The 24,583-nt window shown below is 39.1% G+C and overlaps 1 protein-coding gene across 1 annotated transcript in view; it reads right to left on the reverse strand.

Annotated features, from left to right (window-relative positions):
• Nucleotides 1-676: 676 nt before the first annotated feature.
• Nucleotides 677-24,583, reverse strand: part of FREM2 (FRAS1 related extracellular matrix 2) — a 120,040-nt gene continuing 96,133 nt past the window's right edge. Inside the window, exons 17-24 of the mRNA XM_085060982.1 lie at nucleotides 16,862-17,054; nucleotides 14,458-14,562; nucleotides 13,187-13,314; nucleotides 12,963-13,097; nucleotides 8,492-8,618; nucleotides 8,109-8,296; nucleotides 7,017-7,163; nucleotides 677-5,379 (exon numbers count right to left, since the gene is read on the reverse strand). Coding sequence (XP_084917108.1) covers nucleotides 4,867-5,379; nucleotides 7,017-7,163; nucleotides 8,109-8,296; nucleotides 8,492-8,618; nucleotides 12,963-13,097; nucleotides 13,187-13,314; nucleotides 14,458-14,562; nucleotides 16,862-17,054 — 1,536 coding nt within the window. The 3' untranslated portion in view covers nucleotides 677-4,866. The remainder of the gene's footprint in view (nucleotides 5,380-7,016; nucleotides 7,164-8,108; nucleotides 8,297-8,491; nucleotides 8,619-12,962; nucleotides 13,098-13,186; nucleotides 13,315-14,457; nucleotides 14,563-16,861; nucleotides 17,055-24,583) is intronic.

The following is a 24,583-nucleotide window of genomic DNA, read 5'->3' on the forward strand; positions in this document are numbered from 1 at the left end:
GGTAAGTACACTGTGCCACCCGTGTAACTAGCCATGAAACATGGCCTTTCTGACAGTGAAGGAGGTAGGTGATGGCTTAAATTCACACAGAAATCAGAGGTAAGTTCTGGCCGGTTTACAAAGGGTGGGGCGAGAAAGCAAAAGTTCAGAGCAGCTTTTACTTTCTGCATCACTGTGTGTATATATATATATATATAAACAATTTCTTCAAAAATGTCTACATCTATCAGTGACACATGTACCACTAGGAAGAAAAAAAACCAAAAAGCTGATGACCTGGCACAAGACAAAACCGACTGCAACATCAGCTCTGCAGGAACAAGGGAACTGCTCCCTGCAGAGTCACTTTCCCTTATCAGTGAGATGAGTAAAATAAAGGCAACCCAGCCTACAAAGGAATTGCACGTATCTAGAGATTTCTGATGTTCTGGAATTGAAAGAGAAATCTCTCTCTGAGCCATGTGCTGGAACCACAAAGATTAAAAAACAACCCCTGTGCTGAGCCCATCATGACTGGAAAACAATGAATCCAGGAAAAAAGCAGTGAGATTTACTGTGAACACAGGAACTTTATGTTCTTCCATTGATGTGACAAATTAAGTTTTTCTTAATACTGCATTAATGACCTCTCTCAGCAGTGTGATAATCATACACAAACTTTAGATCAAAACAGAAATACCAAACAGAAACAGTTTTATTTTTTTCCTGATACAAATGCCAAATATCACAGCCATAGACATAAGCAAAAAATTGTTCCAAATAAATATGACAGCTTGATAACAAATTTAAACACAGGAATTCTTGTATAAATGGCTTAGCAAATGGTATTGTTGCTAGCAGAATAAGCATCTCCAGGGAAAAGAGGATTGAATACATAATCTGGAAATAGATTAAATATATATATAAAATATACTCAGTTTATTGCTTGGATAGATAAATATTAAAATATTTGTGCACATCACTGGGAATGAGGCACTTATTCAGGTTAGTATAAACAAGGACAATTGTTAACTAGAAGGAAAAATGTTAATAAGCCTCCAAAACATCTTGCTGAAATCTGAAACCTTGAAGCCATAATAATTAAAAAAAAAAAGGCATGCTGTTACAGATGTATTTATAGTTCACTGAATTGTAAAAAATCCAATTTCTTAAGAATGGGAAAAATCCAGCACGCCTTACTGAAAATGTTGGAATTTTTTTTCCCAAAAAGAGGACTTTGGTATCTGACTCATGAATCTCACTTATGCTTGTCCAACTTTTCAGTGTTAGCTTTGTCCTTTTCTTTGTTATCACCAGTTTGCAATATTATTTTATATATTGTTAGAAAAACATTAGTCTGATTATCCCCATCAACCTAATATTTTACAAAGTTGTAATCAGATCCTATTCAAAGCAGTGATTGAGTTGTTAACTGGGCTAAATATTTGGCTTGTAGAACACATGGGTTTTGATGCGATTTTATAAAAACAAATAATAATTAAGAAAGATTTTGCCTGCAAGCACCTTTAATGATATTTTGGTCTGGTAAAATTCAAAAGCAGAAAAATAGCTCTATTGATAAACACTTAATTTCTGTATTTTATATATATTTTTTAAAAAAGATCTTCTCTGCTTATACAAAACAGGCATTTCATAAATATTAAAATGTTCTATTATTTACATGTGTCCCATTCTCCTGTAGAATCATTAACTGCAATTATCCAAACATACAGCTTCTAGAAGAGAAATTCTGCTTTTCACATAGTGATGTCACACATAGGCACAAAGGCAAATTTGATCTTATTGTACATTTGCAACTTAGTGGTGAACTTACTAATATAAAAAGTATCTGTGGGTTAAGTCTTTGATCGATCTTGCACACATAATACATGGATCACAAAACCAGGAACTTCATTAAAAGAGCAAATTGATGTCAGGTGGCTGGAGGAAAGGTCTAAAGCACTGGGCATGGCTTACAGATAATTGTTTCAGGCTAGAATTCGGATTAATTAAAATAAAAGATGACTGCGAGAGTTTAGTGATGGAGTTTGACCCTTTGGGTGCTGTAAACATCCTTCAATTAAGCTGTCTAATCACAGTCTTCAGAAAATCTAGAAAAGGTGGGGCAGATTTTGACCTGAATAATTTTGTGAAAAACTGATGAAATCTTATTAAATGAGTGAAATCATAACAACATAGACCCGGAGCAAGAGATATTAGCATGAGTCTCTCTGTGGGTATATTCACACTGAACCATGAATCACAGCACAGATATTCCTAGGCCAGCAGAATTCCACATTCCTGAGTCTTTATGACTCAGAGGAAAATTGTGCAGAATTACTAGGTCAGGTCTATCTGTGTTGACTGACCCCCACAACCAGGCCAGGAAGCCTGGCAGCATTGTGCACTTCCAGGCTGCTTTCAAATGGAATCCTGCTCAGCTAGCTCAGATCTCTGCAGCATGATCCCCAGACCACCAGATGTCAAGGGTATTGGGGACTGCCTGTATACACCACCACAAGACGGTGGTGGCGGAAGGGAAGAGGCGTTTTAGCAAAGTCTCAACATGATTTTATATAGTTTGTATAGTTCAACTCTATTGGGAGCTCCGTTGACTCCAGTGCTGTTTGACAATGTCATGGACGGTGGGATCAAGTGCACCTTCAGCAACTTTGCAGATGACATGGAGCTGTGGTGGGGTGGATGTGCTGGAGGGAAGGGAAACCATCCAGAAGGACCTGGGCAGGCTTGAGAGGTGAGCCCATGCAGACCTCATGAAGTTCAACAAGGCCAAATACAAGGTCCTGCACCTGGCTCAGGGCAATCTCAATCACAAACACAGGCTGGGCAGAGAATGGATTGAGAGCAACCTTGAGGAGAAGGACTTGGGGGTGCTGGTGGGTGAGAGGCTGGACACGACCCAGCAATGAGCACTGCCAGCCCAGAAAGCCAAACGTGTCCTGGGCTGCATTCAAAGCAGTCTGGCCAGCAGGGTGAGGGAGATGGTCCTACCCCTCTACTCCGCTCCTGTGAGATCCCACCTGGAGTGCTGTGTCCAGCTCTGGGGCCTCCAACACAGGAAGGACATGGACCTGATGGGATGAGTCCCAAGGAGTGCCACAAAGATGGTCAGAGGGCTGCAGCTCCCCTAGAAAGACTGGCTGAGAGAGTTGGGGTTTTTTAGCCTGGCCAAGAGAAAGATCTGGGGAGATCTTATAGCACCTTCCAGTACCTGAATGGGGCCTACAAAAGAGCTGTGGAGGGACTTTTTACAAGGGGATGTAACAATAGGACAAGGAGTAATGACTTCACTCTGAAAGAGGGTAGGTTTACATGTTAGGAAGACATTTACTATGAGGGTGGTGAGGCACTGGCACAAGTTGCCCAGGAAAGTTCTGGATGCCTCATCCCTGGAAGTGTTCAAGGCCAGGCTGGATGGGGCTTTGAGTAACCTGGTGCGGTGGAATGTGTCCCTGCCCGTGGCTCTGGGCTTGGACCTACATGATCTTGAAGGTCCCTTCCACCCTAGGCCATTCTACAGTTGTATGACCAACCTAAAGGACTTACATAAAACACTAGTGTGACAAAAGGGACAATCTCCTGAAGGTCACATAGCTTTCACGGCCAAGGATTTGACAGGGATAGAACAGGTCCTGTCTGGAGAAAAACATCTTTGGGACAGAACAGGCCATGTGTGGATAAAGACTGACACAAGACACTGCTGGTCCAAACTTGTCATGTTACCTAAAAAAAGAATGCTAAGAGAAAATTAGAACTTCTCTTGCAGAAGGAGTCACTCATTAAAAAATGCCCAGCAATGACCCAGCATGTTTGTCAAAATGTGCTGTGATTATACAGCAATAAATACTGTTTGATTCAATCAAAAGTTAATTTTTTCTTCACTTTTTGCTATTTAGTATGGTAACTAACTATGTGGATTCAGTATAATGATTCCTAGGCTCAGTTCAGCAGAACCTTGTCCTCTGCACTTTGAAACTAACTATTGTTTTCTCTAGGTACTGAAATACTAATGCTTGCATTTCTCAGCAGTGGACATGCACTAAGAAATAAAATTTACCTTACAACAATTCCATGATCAATCATAAACTTAAGAAGACATAGGCGTCCAATTTCACTGAAAACCAAAATTTTTTTCTGGATTTGTTGCATTCTTTGGCTTTATATAAACATAAATAAGAAAAAAAAAATCTCAGATTAAATAGATGAATAGGAATTTGCAGGAAAAAGTAAGTATTGGATCCTGTGACATGCAGCTGTTTATAATGTCATGCTGTATAATCTAGCTGTCTTTTGAAAAATTTAGTTACATATAAGTAAAAAAAAAAATATCACTGGTACACATTAAGTGAAGTCAAAAACTTACAAGACGGAAAATCCACGCCTAAGGTATTCCATCACCTTTCAAACTATTTGTAGACATTGAGGTCTTTGTGAGAAAGAGTACAAAATTCAACAGAAGAGTGTAAGGATTCCTCCCCTCAAGTATTACGTGTTTCTGAAGAAACAGATCTCCTCTCTTATTGCAGACAGGATATAAAGCACCTTTGTATAGCTTCTTTTATACTTTTGAAATGTCAAAAAATACAAAACCAAAACAATAATCTCTCCCTTACAATGCAGTCCCTTGAACTGCTGCTTAAAATTAGTGCATGGTATAGGGACATCAGCACTTCCTTTTGTGCAAAGTGGGAGGTTTGGTTCGGCTTTTTCTGTTGTTGAAAATGGCAGTAAGAGTTCAGGATAACAAATTTCAAGTACACCATGAACTCCTCATGAGTCACCTTTTATCTGCTGCTAAAAATGTGCAGTCCAAGGGTTTTTTTGAAGCACTCTGGAGACTCTGGCTTGAACCCTGTGGTCTTGGACTCAAACCTCTGAGCTGTCATTGCTGTAATTATGTGGTAGCATCATTGGTTCATTGCTGCCCGACTCGTTTGTGGCATCCTTCTTGTCAGAATTTTGCTTCCATTTTAGCAGCACAACGATAATTGCAATTAAACAGATGGCAAGGAAAACAGCAGCAGCTCCGCCAATGACCGTGACTATGCTGATTCCTGCACTTGGGTTACTCAGCTCCCTGGGGAGAACACCATTGACTGCAACCTCCCTTGGCGGCACCTGCTTCTTGCTGCTGCGATCCAGCGCTATGTGCTGTATGTTCGTTCCTCGGTTGTTCTCTACTCCAATGTCTCTTGCAAGCTCTGGTGCCTGCTCAGCTCCCCTCCTCTGCCGTCTCCGTGTGGATTCTCCCGGGCTCCCAGCGCTGAGGAGCGAGTGGTACTGGTGCTCCACGCTCCTTTTGCCGATCCCACGGTTAGCGTTCTCCTTGGAACGCACGGTGTAGATTGTGTGGACATACCACTCCCTGCCCAAAGACACCTGGAAAGAAACATTTTTTGCATTTAAACACACACACACACAATCTGGGCAGTGCTAAATGCAGAGGAAAAGAGTTTCCATTCTGGAGTGAATGCCTTGACAAGCACTTTCAAAATCATGCACAGATAACCCCTAACTATGTGCCAATGTACACCAGAAGAGTTGTGTTTTCTGCCAAAATTTGTCTGTCTCCATTCCTCTCCATGGTCAGGCTCTGTGGCTCCCAGGGCAGATGAAGAAGGCTATGGCCTTGGCATGGTTTTGGTACTATTAGTACCAAAGGCTACACAAAGTATCTTTAGCTGTGGATGGGCTGCAGAAAAGCACCTTCCAGGCTCAACCTGCCAAGTGATTAGGCCCTGGGTCTAGTTCCATCTGAACATAAGAAAGCAATTTTTTTACTGCAAGGATGGTCGAACACTGGAACAGGAAGCTTGTAGATCCTCCTTCCTCAGAGATGGACAACTGGACATGGTCCAGGGCAACCTGCTGTAGGTGACCCTGCTTTGAGCAGGCTGCTAGAACAGACATTTCCACAGGTGCCTGAAAACTTCATCCACTCTGTGGTTGTGTGGGTCCATGCAGGCTGTGTGAGATGATACTACCTCCCTTGAATTTCTCTTGTCTTTCCTGATTTTACCAGATTTGGCCTCCACAAGGTTCAGTAGACTTGTCTGAATATTGTCTTAAAGCTACTGCCTGATAATTTGAGTGGTTACAGCCCAGTTTTGTTATTTTGAGAAAGAACACATTTTCTATTTTACTCTTGTTTTTCCAAGTAATTTTCAATATATACTTTTGTTTCTTCATATTCTCTTTTTTTTTTTGACAGAGTGAGGACCAAAAATCATGGCATTGGAATATATGAAAATGGATTCTTCATATAAAAAAGATTTCACTTTCCTGAGGGCAGATTTTAAAATACATTTTATACTTTTAAGTAGGCTGTTTTGTTAAATACTCTACTGCTTACAGCGCATCTTTATTATTGAAGTGGCCAAAACTAGGATCAAAGTCTCCATATTTTTCTACTAATTCCTACACTTGAGTCGTGCATGCAGTTTTGTGAATACTAGAGACAAATAGTGAAAAGACAACTCTTGGCTGGTTATATAGATCAAAGCAATGAATGCACACAGCCAAAGCATCAAACATAATTAAGAAGTAGTTGCACCCTTTAGTTGTCAATTTTTAGGCTTTCCAGGTGAGTTTGCAAGGAAAGAATTGTACAGAAAATGCTGAGTGTCAACTTGATTTTGATGAAGTTCACCATAAATGCTTATGATTTTTATTTTTTTGTCTTTGACAAGCGAGAGGGGAAGCAATAAAACAATGCCATGGAACAAGAATCTTATTAACTTCTTAAAAGAAATGTACACGAACAGTTTGTATAATTTCCGGTTAGCCTGTGGAATTATACAACAGAAAAGCAAGAGTATCCCTACACAAACACTTTTATAAGTGTTTCAGATTTTATTTCTAGAAATTTCTAAGGATTTATAATTGTGTTTGACTGTCACTGGAATCAAAATAAATCTTTCTATTGTCTTCAATTTGACTTACAGTGAACAACAGTACTTGTGCAAGGGCTTCTTTCTTGGTTCAGTTCCCTTGCTCAAAAGCTACAGAAACCATACCTGAAATAGAGGAGTTGAGTCTACTTTAAATCCATCAGAGCCTGGCTGTTTAACTAATGGAATTGCTTCAGGATCATCTATTGCAAGTTTTGCATTAAAAAGCACATTTCCAAAGCTTGTGGCTTGCGTCTCTGGCTGAGCTTTGTCCTGCATGGAGTGAAGAAAAATCTTGTAAATAACAGATTCATTTCTTCTAGGAAAAAGTTTTAATATTTACTAGAAATGTACAAATTGTGTAATTTACACATGCTATTTTATGCAATGTAGTGAAATGCCAAAAGAAAAGACATGAGAAGCAGTTGTGGTCCCATCTGACTTGTACTAACTTCTATTTAATCTCTTGTCTTTCTGGAATAAAAGGGGGAAACACTAGAGAACAACCATAGCTATACTTCTTAAACAAAAAAGATACATAAAAGTGGTCTGAAATGAAAATAAGAAGTCCATTTCCCAGTCTAAAGAAGCCACATTTTATTTCATTAACAGACAGTCACATAAATTTGTTTAGCTAATTATATAATCATCTTAAAGTTAACTTCAAAAGTTGGGCATCAGGTCTCTAGTTACCTGGGGTTACTCTGTAGTTATTTTCAAAAAGGAAATTATCTCAGATCATCTAAGCCAACTTTAGAGATATCTCTCTTTCCCTATGGACTGCAGAGGCAACCTGGATAACTAACTTTGCACTGCACTAAATTTTGGATGGCTAAATATGAAACAAATTCCACTCCTTCACTTTCATGTCTCCTAAGACTCTTGTCTATGGTCCATGGATACAGCCAAAGCAGAGAAAAAGCCTATTGTGAGATTCTAATTTAGGTCAACCTCTTAATGAAGGCAGTTCCCAGAAAGATAAAGAACAGAACCAGGAGGGAAAAAGGCAAGATACTGCCTCCATCAGTTCATGTTAGCCTGGAGCTCCAGTCAAAAATTTGGTGCTGTTGAGAACATTTTAAAGAACAGCTGGGTTTTGGATAAAAGACAAGTTAGAAAAAAATTAAAAAAAAACCCCAAAAACAAAACAAAAAAAAAAAAACCAACAAAAAAACCCCTATATATATATATGCATCCTCCCAGAATTAGAACACTTACCACAATCTTAAACCTGTACAGAAGGGATGGAGAATCAGCAAGGCACCCATACTCAGTGTTGGACGGATTATATTTGGGTACATATCCATCAGCTCCTGTGCACAGGAAAACCTTCTCGATGCTACAGTAGAAGGAATCACCCAAATTCTGCACTGGATCCACCATCACCCGACCATATATGACATCACCTGTAAAAGTGCCCACAAGTTTACATCCTGTTAGACTGCAACATTTAGCACAGGTCTGAAGCTAAGCTAATAAAGCCTTGCCAAGAAGTTTAGTGCAACAAGCACAGACCCTTACTCCTATCTTGTTTTGACTGCAACAGGATCCTGATAGTGTGGAACACAAATTAAATGTGCATGATCTGTGCACAATTATACCTTCTGAGAAAGCAACATCACTTTCTTGCCCAAAGCCCATGGAGCCATCAGATAGCCACAGTGTCTTTTTGGAGAGGAGGAACATCTGGGTGTTCAAGCTGAACTCAGCAGCCACTGGGTCACTGACCTAAAACCACAAAAGCATAAAGCCCTTCAACAAGTCGTTTTTAATGAAAAAACAGGACATCATCTTAAGCTCCTAAATCTTAAAACGTAGCAGGATCTTCTCCCAATGTACATTACTTATCAGCTCTGCATATCTACACACAATAATACAGTTTAATGAAAAGATCTAGTGGTACTAGACACACATTGCTATGTTTTTTATATGCACACAACCTTTGGATTATCTGCATCTGTGGTACTTAATAGTATTCTAGGTTAGTTTCTTCCCACCACATATTTCCAAATCCCAGTTAAGGAGGTGTCCAGGACAACTTATGTGTGGGGTTAACATGAGGAAAATATTTGCCTCAAAAACTTGTCTCTGACTCCTCACAGCCTGTTTTCTCTACCCCATTTTCATTCTTACACACAAATCCCACCTCTGCTTCTGATCCTCTGTCAATATTTGAAAGCACATATTGCTGAGGATTTATTTGCAAGTATCAGTTCTTCTAATGTGCTGCAGGATATATCAGATGATGCATGTGAAAATGCACCAAACCATTTGAACATCTTTTTATGCTAGTATTTATCATTTTATGCTAGTATTGATCTTTATATATTTGACACAGTTATCTGTGGTTCTTCCTTGATTACATGAAAATTATAAAAGAAATCAATACTATCAGATGCAGTTTCTCATAGGACCACAAAACATAAGATAGAAGGCAAATTATAAAGGGACATGGCATAATAAAAGAGAAATAATGCAGTGAAAAGAAGAACTGGGGGGAGCCTAAAGTTAAAAAGGATGCAAGTACCTGAGTAAACAATGCAGAAGACACAAACATCCGTAAAAAAAGAAAAAGAAAAAATAACAAGAGGCCACTAAACAAATAAAAAAATGCTAACATGTATGTGTATATTTATGTATATATATGTATAAGTGTGTGGACAGGAAGGAAAAAAACATTCTTCTGGCTCATTCCACAATAGAGTCTCAAAACTATCAAAGCAACAGAATCTTGCAGGAAGAATGTATAGCTCAGACCTTTTTATAAATGGAGTGCACTCTTCAGAAAAATGAACCATACCACCATAGCCTAAGCACAGAAATAATGATTAAAAAATTGCATTCTCTTGGAATGCTTCTTTCTAAATGCCTGGAAAACAGGTTTTTGGGTTGTAGTTCCACAAATACTTGATTAGCACAGCTGGTTTCCAGCTGTGTTATTTATGACAATAGTTTAAGTGTAATTATTTTCATGGGCATTTGAGACATTTTATATGTGAGTTCTCAAAAAAACCCAATCTGTGAGGATCTTCTGGGTGAGAAGAGTAACTGACAATTTATTCTGCCTATTTGCCATGTCCATCAACTCTGCATATGGATGATTTGGGAACAATGCAGACCACCCATGGGATCAAAGCCCCTGTGATACCTGGTACCTCAAGGAACAAAGCACTCTTGAGAAAGGTCCATCCCAGGGCAACAAGTATACTGAGTATGGAAGACTTTTTGACAGGAAATAGTCATACACATTTAAAGAAAGGAGATGCTGAAAGGACTGGGATAAAGCAAAGCTTGGAGGTTGAATGCTGATCATCTTCAGGGAATACCAGAGTGAGACAGTGGTAATCCAATCCTCACTAGTGTTCCAGGCTACCTGCTTCACTCCACAGGGGCCATGGAGAGTGGAAAAGGAGTTATACAGGTGATATATGTTAAAAAAGGAAATGTTGAATCAAAATCTCCAGTGGGGAAACACCAAATACATTTTCTTCTTGATTCTTAGAATGGTTCCTCCCTTGTGAACAGTGAAAACAGTGGTGAAGGAAATTAGAAAAAAAGTCTCCAAGGAAATGAAAAGCCTCACATTAATTCAGTACAGGAGCTGGAGCATTAGACTAAGAATTGGAGGAACCCTTGTCCTACCTTATCATTTTATGACTTTACAGTCAAAAGTAATTTTGGTCCAGTTATGACACCTACACTCACAGATTTCAGAGAGTCACAGAGTGGTTTGGGTTGGAGTGCATATTTAAAATCACGTAACCCAACCTCTGTGCCGTGGGCATGGACGTCCTTCATTAGACCAGGTTGTTCAGTGCCCCATCCAATCTGGCCTTGAACACTTTCAGGGATGGGGCACATACAGCTTCTCTGGAAACCTGTGACAGTGCCTAACCACCCTCATTGTAAAAAGTGTCTTCTTTATATCCAATCTAAACCAACCTTCTTTCAGGTTTTCTAAACTTACCCCTCTTTCTGTCACTGCAGCCCTTGCCAAAAAGTCTGTCTTTCTTATAAGCCCCATTTATATATTGGAAGGCCACAATAAGGTCTCCTTAGCTTGTTTTCTTCAGTCTGAACAACCCCAAATCTCTCAGCCTTTCTTCATAGGAGAGGTTTTTCAGCCCTTTGACCATTTTCCTGGTCCTTCTCTGACCCCCTCTAACAGGTTCATGTCTTTCTAGAGGACTGCAAGCAGTGGGCCTGTGCAAAGTATCAGGTATTTCCTAGTCTAAGGACCAATATCCTTCAGGCTGATCCTTCAGTCTTCTGTTTCTTATTCGTAAAACAATGGATATCAATGCTTATTCAGTTTTGCAGAATGACTACAAAATATTAAAGTTAAATACTGCCTACTGAATTTGTACTGCTGCCAATTGCTGCTTTTTTGGGACCTGCTTAAAGTCCACATATGGTTTCAATTTGGGATCAGATGGAAAAATTATCATGGACACAGAATTTTCCAAGCCCCTTTTTACTATGAATATCTCAAAAAAGGGCTGGTCTTGGTTTCAAAATTGTCAGTGATGGGGGTTTAGCTTGCCACAGTCTATGACACTGTTACAACTTTGTACCTCATGCCTATTTTGCATTGATGTACTTTCCATATACTGTATTATTAAGTCTTATCTGCAATAAAACCCCCTGCATCCATTTATTTATTTGAAGGCAGTTCTAATTCTTAGTCATAGTTCTTGTAGGCTACTATCAGGTAACAATTAAGTTTCTCCTTAGAGTACTTTGCCCATTTTGCAAATTTTGGTTTTGACCAGGTGTTTTGACCTTTCTTTGAAATAGCAACATCTTTTTGTTTATACTAGGATCAGGAACAAGCTGTGTTTCAGCATTGCTATGAATTGCTTGAGAAGTGATTAGAAATGCCAGACAAAGGCTGAAGTGCTAAACTAGCATACATTCCCCTCACCCATTCCATTCAAACTTCTTCAAAATGTGGAAATGTGGTTAACTCTGAGCAGGCAGGTTTCACATCAGATCATGTATCATCTCTCTTCTTTGCCAGGACTTAATGCCCTATCAGGAATCATCTGCTCTCCCACAGGTGGCATAAGGCCAAATGAAAGCATAAAGACTGCATACATTCCCTTGTGTACTCTAGCTAAGTCAACACAAAAGTGATTGTGTATCCCTGACTGATATGGATTTATTCTGTAAGATGATTTAATAGCATAATCTATACCACTAATGAGCATGAAACCACAGCCATGCTGTTCTAGTATTAGCTGTATTGGCTCCCAATAGCAGAAATGATATAATTTCCTCCTTACACATCCCAAGGTCACACTAACCCTTTTGATAACCTGGAAAACTGGCAGTTTATGTTCTCTTTAACTATCCAACATGATCCCCCTTTTTTTTTTAAACTGATGTTTTCTACAGCAGAATCCATTGCTCCATAGTTTGTTCCCAGCTACAGAGCTTCACAGCTGGACTTTGTGAAAGATATGCTGTTTGCCCGTCCCCATATGTTCCCATATGATCCATATTGCTATGGACTCGATTTGTTTCAGTCACTTTTGTGACTTTTAAAGCTAAACATTTTACTAGTGTTGCCTATCTACACTTCCCTCTAGAGTCAGAGAAGGAAGTTCTACCTTAGGACTGAGTGAATTTTCCTCTGGAGGTTCCACTTTTAACACCAGAGCCCTAACTCTGATTTTGTATCAAATGAAAACCTTCTGATAATAGTTTTATATTTTCCTAATTACCTGATAAAACTATTTACCACCAAAGCTAACAGACAAGGAAAGAATTCCCAAATGTTATTATCACATCACAGCAACTTTCCCCCAAACTAATGTCGATGAGCTTCCTACTGACTATCAAAGACTGGGCATGCATTGAGGACAAAAAACCATTTGGGCTCCTACTTTAGCCTTTCCCAGTTGGGTAAAATTGGTTATTTAGCAGAAGAGGAGTATGTGCTGTCCCACCCATTCAGGAATGCCTTGTTTATAAGCAAGTAAATTCAGTTGCTAGTACTATTATTACAAAACCAACAAATGGGAATCAAATTAGAAGGGAAAGATGATGCAGATGTCATTGGGATGGTACCTGCTGGAATCGGATGTCCAGATCAAAGGTGATGGGCTCTCTAGGATTGCAGATCACTGGCAGGCTGTACTCCTGATGTGGGGCAGTGCTACAGGCTATCAGCTTCACCGTGTAGGTTCCAGAATAGTCTCGAACCTGGACACAGAGAGAGAGGGAGCTGTACCACCAACACCCCAACCAGCAGGCTGGGGCAGTGGAAGACTCAGTGACGGCTGAGGTTTTACCGCAAAGTCTGAGACAAAGCTCCACTGCTGGACTGGCTGGTTGTAGGTTGGCTCACTTCGGATGAGGCTCAGGCTGAATGTGAGGCCAGGGTGATCAGCTGACATAACCATGGAAGTTAGAGATGAAGCTAGAAATGTGCCAAGAGATAGGTTAGTCACCTTTAGTGTTTCATTGCAAACTCTCAGAGCCTGAAAAACATTCCCAGTAATTCATAAACCATAATGCCATAGCTGATGTTAGTACCTTCACTGGGTTTTAGTAACTGAACCTAAAATCAATCACAGTCAACTCAGCTGCGCCTCCTTGATTCTTGTTCAAGTGTCTATTCAGCAGCTGCTTTTGGGCTACACAAGAAATGTATGAACAATAAATTTAAGACACAGTCAAAACTGCAATAGTGGATGACAGAGATCTATAATCTCTCCTGTTTTAAACTTGGAAGGTCAGCCCAAGGAAATGCAACATAATTTCCCTTAGCAATGTCTCCACCTGATAGGCAAAACCAAACACTGTGGAGGACAGCTGAGAAAAAGCAGAAGCACCATGAAGGAGTTTTATGGGTTAGAAACACCTGAGTTAAACTAAAAGAGATTTCCTGTTGTTTTTTTTTTCTTGTCACTGTTGTTCAGCAGATTTAATTTAGTTAAATAATCTTTTCCATGGCTGGCATTCATGCTCAGATTTATGTCTGTAGACAGAGGCTTACACCTGTAATTATTCTGAAGAAAGGAACTGGGGTTTAAACAGATTAAATTGCAGGAGCAGGTCCTCAGCAATGACTAATTGAATATCAGTGAGAATGTTATATTAATGGAGTGATACAAGGCCCATACAAGACTTTTTCTTGCTGTCTAAAAAAGGTCTAGATATCCTAGAAAAGCTTCAGATTAGAAAAGAAATTATAATGCTGCCTAAGTTCCTAGGGCAACGTAAGTAAACAGTAATATTAACTATGGGGTTAAAAACATGTATCTATAGATCTGTAATGGAAAGAATGGCCTAGATCTTCATCCTTCATAAATCAGGCTCTTGATCAAGTGGAACTATTTGCCTGCCATCACATTCATGCATATTCCATCAAGTTTGACAACCTGAATACAGTCATCAAATAAGAAATCTCAAGCAGAGGAAAAATCTGTATCTGAAGAGCATAGGAAGTTAAAAAAAAAAATCAGCTATCAGTAGCAGAAATAGAAAAAAATTAATAATATCAAATTTGGGAAGAGTGTCTTTATTTCTGTAGTACTGCTAAAGGGTAGCTAACACTTACCAGGATGGGACATAACAAACAGACCATGAAACCGAGCTTCAGTCTTGAAGTTGACCACCAAGCGCCCCTCCTCACTGATGCGCATGCTGGTTGGGAACAGGGAACCTGCCAGCAAAAACCAATTTATGACTGTGTTCCACTTGCAGGTGACAAAGAAACCACACCCCTGTGAAACACCAGACACACTCTTTCATCTACCCTTGCCGTGTCACATGCTTGGGGGTGCCTGTTGGTACTTTTTGGGTTGACCCCAAATTCTTCTCAAACAAGAATTTACACAGCGAGCCCTAGAGTTTTCAGGATGTGATGCAGCTTCCAAAGCATATAGGGAACTTCCCTGCAAAGTCATGCTTTTACATGTTACCATGAACCTACACAGCTGCTCTCATAGGCTGAGGAAAATCCACACAGCACAGTCTGTGCTTCTGTTAAGGCAACAGCATGGTCAGCTGCCAAGGGGGTCTGCAGAAGGAAGAATACTTTTGTTTTCACAAAGTATTCAAGATGACTTCTACCAATGAAAGCTGCTTCAGAGATACCCTTTATCAGTGTCTCCCTGCCTAGTGTGCCAAGGCAGCAAACACCAGCATTAGTAGCAGCAGCAGGTTGTGACTTCCACAGCAATCTGCTCTAGGGTACTGCAACCTGTGAAAATCCTTCTGACAGGCTTTGCATTGCTGGCAATTGTTGGCATGAATTTGGCCCAAAATACAGGCCTTACCTCTTCTAATTTCATATTACAAGATCTTGTTTACATGTCAGAAGTAGTTTATTGCTGTAGCTCACAGCCAAGACACTTTTTCTCTAGAGTTATGCAAAGCTTCAGAGGTCAGGTTTTTCCTCCAGTGTTCACTTACAAACAGCAGGTGATGTACCACCATTCTGCTTGCTAGGAAAAGAAGGAAACAGCAATGCTCCTCCATGAATGTGCTGGAAACCTAACACACTGACCGGTGTGAATGTATACCACCTGTACAAAATCATCTGTGCCAGTCATGTTTCTTGGTACAACAGAAATATCTATATAATCACGTATGAATTACAGCTTCAGAAGACCTTGACTGCTTTACAGTGCTACTTAGAATTTATGTAGGACAATTATATGAATTGAGAGTTATGAAAAGAAAATGGAAACTAGTTAACCCCTCCCTGCCCAGAAAAAGAGCTGCTCAAAAAATACTACCCAAATCAGACTGAGATGTGTTGGAGGTCTAAACTCCACTACCTCCCTGCTTTTATCATGTTTTGTGCTAGTTGTTTTCAAAGGAACTACCAATGTCCAGCAGCTCCAAAGATGTGGCCATCAGCTTCTTAAGCAGAGAAATAAAAAAATTAAATCATCAAAGAGGGAAAAAGGTGGCAGAGATGCACCACGTAACTGCTGGGACAAAGGGCTAGGTCTGGTTGTTATTTGGTGACTAGCACATCACTTGATTTATGGCATGTGGCTTATTCTTAAGGCCTGGCATGGCATGTGCTTCATTCTTCATGCACTGTAGATTCTCCTTGCTGGTCTTCATTTCCTGCTCTTAACACAAGGACAGAAATTGCATAGCAATGATTTCTGTAGATCATGTTCAGTTAGCAGAAAAAAAAAAAGTGATTTTAGATTCCCAGGAGTCCTAAAATTGCATAAGTGTATGCACATAATTACAGCTGGTGCCTGTATTCTACCTTAGGTTGAGAGAGATTTGAAGCTTAATGCTGGGAAATATTAAGTACATTTGCATTAAAATAACAATGCATCACACAGGTGCACCTATATATTTTAATTCTGCACATACATCTGTGTGTCACTATTTTAAATATGTAAATTAAATTTTTAAAAGATAAATTCTGCAATGATAGAGTGACTTGTTGACTAGTTATACTCACTAACATTTACTGACAGTATCTAACAGATTCACAGAATGTCTCAGTTTACTACTCTCAGACATAGGACATGCCCCCCTTATACAGTTCTGCTTCTTTTGAATGTTTCATAACATTTTCAAAATATCAAAAGTTTCTGAAACTACCCATTCATAGTAAGAAAAAAAGATATCACAGAAAAGCTTCAATTATTTTCATTAAAGTGCAAACATCTTGTGTGCTAACACAATATGGTAATACAATGTACCCTGAAGTTCTGAGTAGATATAAGTGTTTGAATTTTTGCATGTATACTTCAAATACAACAATACAATTGTCTTTGCAGTAAAAGAGCTCATGTCAACTTCACACAATTTTCATAAGCACTCCAGCAGACACCTGGAAGTGCTAGGAAATGACAGATTGAAATTGATAATAAATGATAATTATAATTTTTTTAAGTATTGGAATGATTGAAAAACAATCCTACTGTGTGCAAATCATATTTTTAGTAACAGAGCATGAGCTCTATGTCAAGAAGCCCAACACCCACCTTGGAGCTCTGCTTCAGGTGGGCTTCCAATCCCATCCTTCCACAGGATGGCAGTGTCATACACGAAAGTCAGCCGGAGCTCTGACTGCAGGTCGAAATGCTGCCAGCCTCCGACGCCCACAGGAGAGTGGAAAACATAAGAGACGTACAGAGGGACTCTCAGCGTGACATAGGACTGCACTAGGTTGAGAACCTATAAAAATGAGAATTGTATATTAGGGTTAGCGATCATCACCAGCAGCGTTGCACAGGTAAGCTGAATGCAAGAGAAAGGGAAGACAGAACTTCAAATAAATACTGTGACTGAATCAAATTCTCTCTCTGCAAAAATCAGATGAGGTGCAAAACCACATTTCAGTGGCTGTCAGCTGAGCTTACATCTCTTCAAGTTCCATCTTTGTACTTCAAACTGATAAAACATAACTCCCTCCATTTTTTGACTTATCATTTTTGTTCAGGTGTTTTTAGTAAATATTCAACATAGCTAGTAATGAAGGCTTTAGAAATATTTCAAATAGCCTTTTGCATTTGCTCTATCGTTGTGCCTTGACCAACTCTTTTGCTTACATTCTTGTTACTATCAAGTAAGAAACTCTTCTGGAAGATGCTGAAATTGCTCAGATGTCATTGAAAGACTGAGTCCTTGGACTCTACTTAGTTATCTCTGGAACTATTTCTTCCTTTGTGCATGCATAATAGCTAACATGCTGCATGCAAACACACAAATTGTACCGTTCCTCACTGTTTGGAAGAACTAAAAATATTAAGCAAGTTGATATGGATTTAAAATAGAGCCTTTCTGCATATATTGTACCAAAAAATTGTGCTGTAATTATCAAAGAATTACATACTCTTAATATGTATTTTTAGAAAAAGGGCAAGAAGAATAGTGTAAGTAAACTGTCACATCTTAAGATAGCTCTTACATGATACACAGATCTAAACCTCTCTAAAGAGCTTTTGCGTTTATGTTTGGTTACAAATACATTGTCATTCACATATCTCTGACTAAAAATGTGCAATCCAGATCCTTTTAGACCATTCTGGATTTTCTAAGAAATACACGGGAGGAAAGACATTGAGATCATCTCCCAGCGGGAAGCTTTTCAAAGGCATAAAGTTGTTAAATTCTCATTTAGTTCCAATAGAAATTACACACATAAATTTGCACATATGAACATTTCCCTGGAGTGATTACCTTACACGCTTCTAAAGAGTGTTTTGCACTATTAAAAGTGCCCAGCATTCACAGAAGTTTATAAGCTGTGTAAAAATCAGACTGTTTCTGGGTTCACCCAGCGGCATATCAAGGGGCTGAATGCCCATTATCTTACAGCTGCTTTACATTTCCAAATGCCTGACAGAACATTTACTAATATAATGTAACCACAAATTTATAGTTTGCACTGACTAAATACTCTGGCCTAATTGAGGATTTCATTAAGGCAAATGTTTGCAGCTGCCACAACTCACTTTTACATGTGACCTCCTTGATCTACACACTATGCTACCAAAACCCTTTCGACTTAACGTTGTTTGAATCATTCCATAATACATGCTAGCATGTAGACAGTAGTCATTTGGAAACACACAGTATCACAGAATCAAAGAATTGTTAGGGGTGGAAGGAACCTCTAAAGATCATCCAGTCCAGCAGCCCTGCCAAGGCAGGGACACCTAGGGCAGGTTACACAGGAATGTGTCTAGGCAGGTTTTGAATGTCTCCATTTTGAATGAAGTCATTTTGAATGACTTCATGGTGTCCCTGGGTGGCCTGTTCCGGTGCTCTGCCACCCTGTATGTTCTTCCTCATGTTGTGGTAGAACACATTTTTTGTTTCAGTTTATGGCCATTGCTCCTCATCCTGTCACTGGGCACCACTGAAAAGTAAAACTCTAACACAGACTGGTAGATGAGATGCTACAGTTGTAGATTACTTTATATCAATGCTTCTTTGTGGATTTTACCTAAATACAACCAAAAACTTCTATTTGAAACAAAAAAAAAGAGTTTCTTCTTGCTATATGTTGGATGACCAATTGAAGTTAGACAAAAATATTATTATTTAGTACCATTTAAGTTGAAAGTTCATATTTGGGATATCTTCATGAGTATCTGAGCAATTATTTTGGTCACAGATTTACTGAATTGTTCCAAATAACAACACGATATTCTCACTTCTATAAAAAAATAGCAATGATGCAGCTCTTGAGTGTCTTATGGTTTGCCTTTGATTCAGGGGTAACACAAAAATTTGTCATTTCCTGGAGCAGTATGAAGAACTGAATGAATACATTTGATTGTACAACAAATGTGTTACTGTTTTAAGGTCATCTCAGACAAACTGTTGACTTTTCTCTGTATGTTCTTGTTCTACATTTGCATGCTGTACAGTAAGAATTAGACACTGAAGTCAGAGATCTGAAATTCAGTTTGCTTATAAGGAAGAGACAAAAGTATGTGGAAGAGGATTTAATATATGTCCATTATTCTCTTAAATAGAAGCATACATAATGCTTAATGATAAAGTAGAAGACTGGAATATCAAAGTGAGAATTTAATGACCTTGAGGATTAGAATAATAGCAGTGAGATGAAATCCTATAGCTTAAAGTACAAGGTAATAGAAACCAGTCACAGGATTTCTGGTACAAATGAAAGACATTCATTAGACACAATAGAGGGGAAAGAAATTTTGTTGATCACATCATAACTATGACCTTCCTACCCTCTCCATGTGCTATGATCCTAAGATAAACTGAGGAATGGGGTGGAAATTAGAAGCATGCATGCCATTATACAGAGCACTGGTGAGAGCTTATCTGGAACAGCTTTGATCATCCATGCTTAAAAAAGGCTAATTTGCATTGTAGACTGCAGAAAAAGAAATCAACATAATCAGAGGAATGGCAAAACTATCTGATGAGAAGAGTCTAAAATAGCCTTGTTGTTGAGCCCAGTACAACAAAGGCTGAGAGGGACTAAGAATGCTGTCTATATACATCAGGGCACTAAGAGCAGAGAAGGGCCACTGATGATGAAAGATAGTGCTGACATGAGAACAAATGGGCATAAGATGGCCATGACAAACACAGCCTAGAAATCAGAAGAGTTTCCAGCCCTCAGTGTGCTGGTATTCAACAAGAATAGTGAGGCCATGAAATCCTGTTAGGTTTTAGATTAAGTTTACTAGTGTTGGAACGACAGTATAGACTTAAGGCAGCAGCCTCAATAGGGTGATCCACAAAACTCCTTCTACCTCAGCATCTTATCCACTTCAAGCTAAAAAACCACCCCTCATTCCAAAGCTTTTCTTGACTTGCAATGTATTATTGGCTCTTCATGTATACTGTATGTAAAGCAATCCATTATTGAGGTTTGTAAGCCACATTTCAGGAGTTTCTTGCCTCCATTCAATGGCACCATAGTGTTAGAGAGCTCAGTTTATTTGTACCAGTGGAAATCTAGTAGCAGGGTCCCTTCTGGGGCAAGTCTGCCAGAAACACTGTTTCCTTCACATACTATCACTGCTCTGTGGGGAAATCTGAAACTCTCCATCTCTAGGACTGTAGAATTTAAAACGTTCTTCCCTTTTACTAAAACCTGTAAGAGATGTCTGGGCAGCAGGGCTGCTTGCCTCAGCCTGGGAATTTGTGTACTTATATGCTTCCATGAGTATTGCTGCCCTTAGGTGTGACTTATGGCATGGAGGGGGAGAAAGGAATTCTTGCTAAAAGCTCATTGAGTTTTTATGCACACAAACCCTTCTCCAGGCACTCATGGATTTGCAGGTGTGGAAGCAAACCTACAACACTGATAGTCAGAGAATTACTGAATAAATAATTCTCTCTAACAGTAAATGGAAACTTTTAAGAGCCTCTCACTCCTACAAGGGGGAATCTACGCAGGCAGAAGAGAAAAATCTCAAGACTTGCTACATGAAAGGATCTTTTTGATACAGTAAAAATAAAATAAAGGGAACGTCAAATGCAGAGGAAAGCTGTGTCAAAGTGAGCAGACACCACCCTGCCCCCCAAATGAATTGATGGAATGTGTTACACAGATGGAGGAGTCTGACTTCTCCAGCCCTCCTAATAATGCTGTTTAGACAAACATGAGAAAACATTCTTTCCATTGAGTTAACTTTCTTTTCCAGCACTGCATGCAAAGCCTATTGAGAGTAGCCAGCTGTTCATTTTATATCTCTATGTGACACTGATGAAACCACAAGGGTAACTTCGAGCTGTGTAAGTGTAGGATCAGCTTAACTGCTGTGGAGAGACAGGACAGGTGCATTATGTATCCATGTATCCATGCATCCTATCCACAGGAGATTTTACCAGTTGTACTGAAAAAACTACAGTCAGTAGCACTGATTTTAAACAACATGGTGGGTGTGAATTTTAGTCTTCTGATACCAGGAGAGAAATACAGACTACAGCTACATTCCAGATGAACTGGAGATATTGCGTCTAATATTCCGTGAAAATGCCAGAAGAACCTGAGAAGACAGAAGACAAAAATTTTTCCAAGTAGGGAACAGACTCTTGCAGATAATATCTGGAAAAATTTAGATAGAAAATCATCAAAAAGTACACCTCAAAATTCATGTATGTTAGAGAACATGATTTATACTGGTCATTGATCAAAGAAGTAGAGTTGCATACTTTTTTTTTTTTTTGGTAAGATAAATTACCAGAACATAAGGTCTAATTTTGAGTACTGACAATTCCCATTTAAGACTTAGAAAGTATTAATGGGAGTTTCTACAGGTGTTTTTCTTTTTTTCGCGTCTCAGATGCAGTCAAACTTCATGAAGTAAAATATACAGTTATTTGAGAATCTGCCACGTCACAATTTAGAATACTAACAATAAAAAATATTTGTAGTAAAGGGTTTGGGGCACAGACCCTGTTCTACATTTATAGTGTGCTTTATTTAGCTGGCTCACATTTCCAGAGGGCAGAACTTTGTGTGTGTGTGTGTGTGTGTGTGTGTGTGTACAGTGATAGTACTGATCAAATCAGAATTAGACATTAGAAATAACACAAGTTTATGTTTTATTTTGTTTATCTCAATGAAACAGAATTTACATGAAAATTCTGGTTTTATTCTCCAAATTACTCCGAGTCTCATTTTCTACTGCATTTACTTGCTATGTCTGTGAATTTGAGTCACACCGCTAAACAATGCTATCAATTAACTATTTACACAATGTCAGTATGGTAAAACGAAGATTTGCCCCCAGGGAGACACCCAGACAGGTAGGTCACAGGCAAAATGCAAAGCAGGTTTGTTTAAAGAAGTCTCAATGGAGAAGAGAATGCAATACAGCCTTGAAACACCAGTCCCTCAAAAACATTTAACCTCTGACTTTGTTACACAGCTGGTGCATTAACTTTATAGTATTTTTTTTCTTCACAGCTTACTAAATGCACATGTTTGCAGCTAGAGAAAGTCTTTAGTCTCACTAGTCTTTAGTGAGGTTCCATGTCAAGAGAACATGAGTTGTAGAGTTTTCTTAAACTTGACTGGAGTCGCTAAAGTTAATATAAAAATATGAAAGACATTTCTGACTATTTGCATTTTACAACCTCTAGTGAGATTTTCAGAATAGGTGAGTTTTCATCTTAAAGCATGATTTTGGTAAAATTAGATCCAGTAAAGCTGGAAATATACTGTTTCTGTGTAATAAAAACCCTCTGCAAGCTGCCTCATATAAGCTGCAGCAGTACATTAATGATCTTAAAATCTGTTTGCAGATGGGATTTTGAAACACTCAGTGCCATAACATGTGTAGCATAAATGTGAACTGCACTGAACACATTGGAAGAAAGACATTTTCAGTTTGGGCCAGGAATAACTAGTTTTTGAAAAGAAAAAAGTGAACTGCTCAGCTATACTCAATCACCATAGTTTCAAGGTATAAATCTGTACATTCAAGTATTTTAATATATGTTCTTCACCTTCTTCTTCCTGTAATGGACTTGATTAATGAGCTGTTGTTAATAAAATTAGTTTGAATGGTAATTTCCTCAGTTCCCTATTACAAGTCTGGTAATGGACTCAAACTACAGAAAGCAACATCCATATATAAATACTTGGCCTGAATCACACAGAAGCATTCAGATGCCAAATTGCCTGGCTATAGCAAACAGTTGTAATAGTAGGAAATGAGATGAAATGATACCTCACACTCTATCAAATCAGTGTAGACCAACACTTCAATATACACTTTATTAAAGTACGGTCACTTGCTTGGTTTTCATTGTCTCCTTTTTTTCACTTCTTTTCATGAATATCTGTCTTTGTTTTAGAGCTTGTGTTTTGAGAATGTGAGATGTCTGTAGTACTTGACTCTCATAATGTCCCCATGAAGTAAAGCCCAACCTTTATTAGTAACTTGAAAACACAGGAAGACTGCCCTCAATTAGGTGAGTTCCCCTTTTTTAAGGTCTATAAATAACCAAATGCAGACACTGAATTCAGACTGTGACTGCAGGTTGTCCTAAAGAAAACTGCTAATCATCAAAGCTGACCTGAACTTAAACAAGGACGGAGTTATAATCCAAATTAATTAGCTCAATTTACAGAGGAGCAGGTCTTTATTTTTAAATAGAAGTTCTTTAAAATGCACATCTAAGTCCATGTTTAGATACGTAAATGCCTGGTTTTTCAGTTGTGGGCAAACCCCAGGAACAAACCGCCAAGCTGTACACTGAAAAGAGTGCTGCATGTAGCTCACACAGGGTTTGCTCATGCACAGAATAATTGAGAAAGAGTGGGTCACAATCAAAAGGCCTCAGAGGGAAAAAAAAAAAGAAAACTAAGACCTTCTCTGTATGTATTATGACAGTTCATGAGTTCATGGGAACTGGCTAAGACAGCTGCAGCCTTCAGCAAACACTAGGAGCTGTGCCAGAAGAACTACACCAGCTGCAGGTCTCCCACCTCACTTCTTGCTTACTAAAGTTCATCTTCTTCCCCTACCATAGCAGGAGCTCCCATAAAGTGAAGGTCCACATCATTTAAGATATTGCCAGTTCTTTCTGTAAAACCTCTCTGTCTGAATCAACATGTCTGTCTTTGTTTGACCATACAGGTACTGGTGAACTAGAATCAAGAAACAAAATTTGGAGCCTAAAGATCTAGCCAAAGTATCTGGTAAATTCAAGATATTAAATTTGCAGTGGTAGCAGGATGTGGTGTTTTTGTTATTTATCTGTTCTGTCTGTATAATGGAATTGAGGTTTCCTTTGTCTGCTAAAAAAAATGGTGAAAACCATAGCTGCCAGCTTTCCCCTCACAGAAGAGGATTATTAATTGTTCACTGAAGGAGAAAAAAACAACAATGGTGACAACCACAGAGATGGGGCACTGACTGCCTCCCCTCTCAGCTGGAGGGGGTCATGTGAAGATAAAGACCAAACCTGGAGAAGAATTAAATGGAGGTGGGGAGCACAGGGAGGGCAGTGAAGCGCGTACCGGCTGTGGAGCAATGCTTCACCGTTAGAAGTAATTCAGCTTGATATTTCACTTAACACACTGTAACCTTTTATCTGTAACCTAGAAGGCACTAAAGGATGACTTCAGCTGCAGTTTTATGGCTCTCCCAGCTCATGTTCATCTCTCTCTGCTTGTAAATGAGAAATCTTACATAAAGTACACAACAGTTCTGAAGCTTGAGGAAAGTACAGCTCTCTTCTTTGGCCCCATTGACACT

Source organism: Lichenostomus cassidix, chromosome 1 (genome assembly GCF_008360975.1).
Source record: "Lichenostomus cassidix isolate B80296 chromosome 1, HeHo_3.0, whole genome shotgun sequence".
Classification (NCBI taxonomy): domain Eukaryota; kingdom Metazoa; phylum Chordata; class Aves; order Passeriformes; family Meliphagidae; genus Lichenostomus; species Lichenostomus cassidix.